General features: G+C 41.8%; 1 protein-coding gene across 1 annotated transcript in view; it reads right to left on the bottom strand.

Annotated features, from left to right (window-relative positions):
- The window catches only part of LOC101855598, a 7,910-nt gene extending 3,397 nt beyond the window's left edge, over positions 1-4,513 (bottom strand). Inside the window, exon 1 of the mRNA XM_005108600.3 lies at positions 2,648-4,513. Within this exon, the coding sequence (XP_005108657.1) occupies positions 2,648-2,835 (188 nt within the window). The 5' untranslated portion in view covers positions 2,836-4,513. The remainder of the gene's footprint in view (positions 1-2,647) is intronic.
- Between the last annotated feature and the right edge of the window lie 135 nt (positions 4,514-4,648).

Genomic DNA, 4,648 nt, shown 5'->3' with positions numbered 1-4,648 from the left:
GGGGGGGGGGGGCAGTATGAATATGAGTGGATTGGGAGAGGGAAGGAGAACTAGAATTAGATACTTGATTAATTAAATCTTCCTTACTCAGGAATCGAAATCTCGTGCTTCTCGAGCAACAGCAGCTTGCACGTCACGAAGGTTCTAGACCTATTTATTAAACAGAAACAGAAATATATCAAAACAGAAAAAGAACAAAAGCAAGGGAAGATTTTGTAAAGGCAAAAACGGAAAACGTGAACTGACATCTGGAGCAAATACGTCAGAACAGCCTATAACTATCACTTTGTTTGGTCTTGGCCAGAGGTTAACGCCCGATCGACAAACAACGGGCAATTTCCTGCCAGGAGTTCTTAACCCACGTAGGCCTACATGGGGATCTGGTCTAAGTAGAAAAAATCCAATGAAAAACGAAAATCTCCCTGCCCCTCTTTAAGAACTAAAACTTCAACCTTTTGCATGTATAATAATAGTCTGACTCATGTGCTGAGACAATAATAATATATCAAATTCAACGAAAAACTAGAAATAGGGTGTGCACACGACGCCACTTTGTCGGAAGTTTCGACTGGCTTGTTAAGACGTCGTTAGAACACTGAGATCTCAACAAATAAGGTTTGCTCTGAAAGTCGTTAATTTGGAGAAATCGAGCAGTTTTGTAAGCCTGCTGTAAGATATACGATGCAGAAATTTTGTTTAATACATGTACATAGAAACAATAACCTTGTAGAATACAAGTTTATGTACCTACCGTGATTTTAATCAGCATATGAGTTATGATAATAACTATATATCTTTATCAGTCTAGGCGACAAATGAAGTCGAACAAGGACGTTCGGCTTCGACAAGAGGTACGGTGTGCATTCACCATAATTGACATTCCTGCGAACCCGGAAGTTTTCGCAAAGGCTGCGGGGACTGGCAATTGTTATGCAAATCGATGTGGACGCTCCCAAGGACGCGCCAACACATACTATCGTAGGCAGACCGATGCGGGATAACACTGGGACGTGGGAGATAGGCTGTTAAGGTTACTTGAAACTAATTACTACATCTAGCTATTTTACTACAATATGCTTTCCGCATAAAATTACCCAAGATGATAGTCCGTTTCCAGTTGGTATGAACAGAATACGGGTGCATGTTAAATACAGGTTAGGCATAAAGCACTGGTTTTGGCAGGTTGATTTCTGCTTGATATTTGCGAGTGCGTGCATGTGTTAGTGTCTATTTGTGTGTAAGTGGAATGCGTTTGTGAGTGTGACTATGTGTGTATATGCCTTTGTGCTTTGTATTACTGTGTAGGTGTGGGTTTCACGATGTTTGCACACACCGAGCTCTCGTCAATTTCCCTTAAGATTTAATTCATTCCGTACCCAGAGAAGAAGAATATATTATTTCCTTTAAGAATGATACAAAACTATCTCTATAGAATTTGAAAGTTTTACAACTGCACCAGAATAAAAAGAAAGGTGCAGAGAACTGAGAAGCCACTGAGCATTGCCGTTATATAATGCATGTATAGGAATTCGTTATCAATTTTCCTCTTCCCACTTCTACAAAACCGTATAAGAATGAGTTGAATGCAAGAACGCATAGCGGTTGAACGGGACAAGGCATTTAATTCTATTTTTTTTAAATTATAGATTATAATATTATTGTCACGATCTCGACCGGCATACCGGTGGAAAGGGAGGGTGGGGTGGGGTGGGGGGCGGGGGCCACATGCGAGTGGGTGGGAGGGAGGGTTGATGAATTTGAGGGCGGGAAGGGGGATCACGGAGGATTTCTGCCGAATGAGACCACAAAATAAATGCCATTTGGTGCACATATTGAGGTCATTTTGAGCCACACTGCAGACCAGTGTCTTTGATTGTCCAGAGAAAAAAATTAGTGGTGTTTCACGCCCCCATCGACATACTTTAGATCATTTTGGAGGTGGATTTCGACCCTGCCTACCAGAGTCAATCCGAGTTAAGAGAGAAACAGCATCCCTGCAGAAAGACCAAGATACTCGATAAAAATTCTCCCCATATGGAAATCGAAAGAGGGTTTTCTGCGTGCATCTCCCTACCATTAAATTCTCTCTCACTTACTCTCTTTGCACACACACACACACACACACACACACACACACACACACACACACACACATACACACACACACACACACACACACACACACACACATGCACACACATTTTCTCTCTCTCTCTCTCTCTCTCTCTCTCTCTCTCTCTCTCTCTCTCTCTAATTCGGAGGTTTCACCTCTTAAATAACCTAACAGTGTTGATATGGACGTTAAACCCACACCTGTACTTTACTGAAGTGAAATGATTTTTCCCTTTAGAGAATTTTCTGCTGACTTTTATTCGTGTCGTTTTCCATTGCGGGCAATTTATTACGTTCATTTTCAAAGATCAAAGGCTGTATTTTACGTTTGACCCCACCTCTTCACTCACACATACACATGCACACGGTGTCTCTCTTTCCTTCACTGTACCTGCATTAGTTTCAACTATTCATAATTCGTAGTGCACAGCAGATTGCTGACTAGGGCCATTTTCGGCGGGAAAGTGTTCATATGGATGATATTAATTTGGGGAAACACCATTGAGTTTGGTACAACAGACAAATTAATACTTACACCCTGCCAAGAAAGCCTGGTCTGTCCATGTCCAGGTCCCTCAGCGTTCGGGACTTTGAACTCAGTCCCTTTAGGAGCCGTAGTAGCAGCTCTATCGCTCGGCTCGAGAACAGCTGGAGCACAACGCAAGCGTTAACGAATAGCGAGATCATGAGGATGTCTTCTACCTCGATTCGGAATGTGGCCATCGTGGTAAAATGGTATTCCCTATATCTCCGAAAGACGTTGTTTCCTTTCTCTCGAATGGTCTCTGACCGACAGTGTGTCCTTTACCTGTAACCGATGGATGTCCTTTTCTCTCTCCCTTATAGATAGTCTTTCCTTTTTCTCTGAGTCTGACCAACAGTTGACGGAGGCAGATAAACAAAACACTCCTTTTTGCGTTTACGAATGTGTGATTACGTTTTCTGCTTGTTGTTCGATACAGCGGGTTGTGTGACTCTTGGGACATCCATGTCCGATATGACGAGATAGGGAGAAATAAGAACTCTCCACGTAGCCTTCATATCGAAACGGTGAGGTAGAGGAGTAAGACTGTGTTGCCCGACTGCCGTTAAGTTCCTTACAGACTGAGCAGACAGGGCGATGTTTAGTGTGATATTGTTATTTTTGTTGTCGTTGTTGTTCTTTTTCTTGTTGTTGTTCTTGTTGTTGACGTTTTTCACCTTACTGGACACAATGGAGGTCATTTCGAAGACAGAGACGTGGAGATTGAAAAGCTTAGTACAGAGATTATACCCGGAAGAGGGACTCCGTAGTTTCAGGACTTTATCTCTTCGCTTCCATTCACCCCCAGTGTGCTTCCGGCTTCCCTGTTTTCTTTTATAGCGGCATTGTCTTCGTCATAAATGAAACAAAGCACAGAGATACAGAAGCCTCAGGTGGCTGCCAAAACTACCAGACAAAAGATTCCACTGCTCAGTCTTTCGCAATATCTAATTTTGATTTATTTGACTTCTCTGAGGGCCAAGAAAGCTTTTTAATACTAGAATCAATTTTAGGAGCCCCTCTTAAACCATTTTCAGGTATTAAGCATTAAGTATTAAACACGTAGATATTTTGAGACAGATAATACTGGTAAGGCAAAAGAGAAGGCAGTTCCCGTATCATTCTTGCGTTAACTGATCCACTAACTTTTATTGGGCAGGCCATACATAACACAAACCTGGCCATAGCTCCCCATAAGTGTTTCAATTCATTTTAATTTATCACGCTGTTAGATCAAATAAAACTGATAATGTGAACTCTATTACAGAAATATTGCAGAACACATCCATTTCACTGGCTGCAACATTCTCCAAAGCGCACTTTTAGTGTTTACAGGATGTGCGTTCACTGTCTGGAATATTAATATAAATGAATGTACTCTTAATTCCTCCAATCAAAGGGAGATGTTCTCTGTACTCTGGGATAGCAAAGTTATGAGAAGAGAAGTCGCAAGCTGTCGCCTTCATCGTTGGTCGTGTTTGAAGGCCATAAAACAAAGCCCTGCCAAGCTGCAGTGTTTGTGCTTCTGGTTGTCTACATCAAACCTACTAAACAACAATAATATTATATTGGCGAAGCATGAAGCACACCGGGAAAACAATTTTGTTCTTATGCCTGAGGTTCCAATGAGCAGATCCACAAGGAGATGTCCATAATGTGTGGCTCACAAAGAATAAGGGCTGAAACCCCCCGTTGGTTCACCGACGTCAGGGGAAAGCTGTATGTCCTTGCTTGATGTAGTCCTACACTCGCTTGTTAGAATTTACTCGTAAATGTCGACAGAAAATTAGCATATTGTTCAGCGTTTGTTCAGGTCAGAGCCAGTGTAGAGAATCGCTTAGATTATACTGTCTTTTGTCTGAAAAGAAAGAAAGAAAGAAAGAGTATTTAGCTGACATACATAATCGTGGGAACATAATATCCGAAAAAGAAGATCAACACATTTTCTCTCTCGATCTTTCTCTTTCCCTTTCTCTCTCTCTCTCTCTCTCTCTCTCTCTCTCTCTCTCTCTC

This window comes from Aplysia californica, unplaced genomic scaffold, assembly GCF_000002075.1.
Source record: "Aplysia californica isolate F4 #8 unplaced genomic scaffold, AplCal3.0 scaffold00703, whole genome shotgun sequence".
Lineage (NCBI taxonomy): Eukaryota > Metazoa > Mollusca > Gastropoda > Aplysiida > Aplysiidae > Aplysia > Aplysia californica.
The sequence above is the reverse complement of the archived record's forward strand: the minus strand, read 5'-3'. Positions and strand labels throughout refer to the sequence as shown.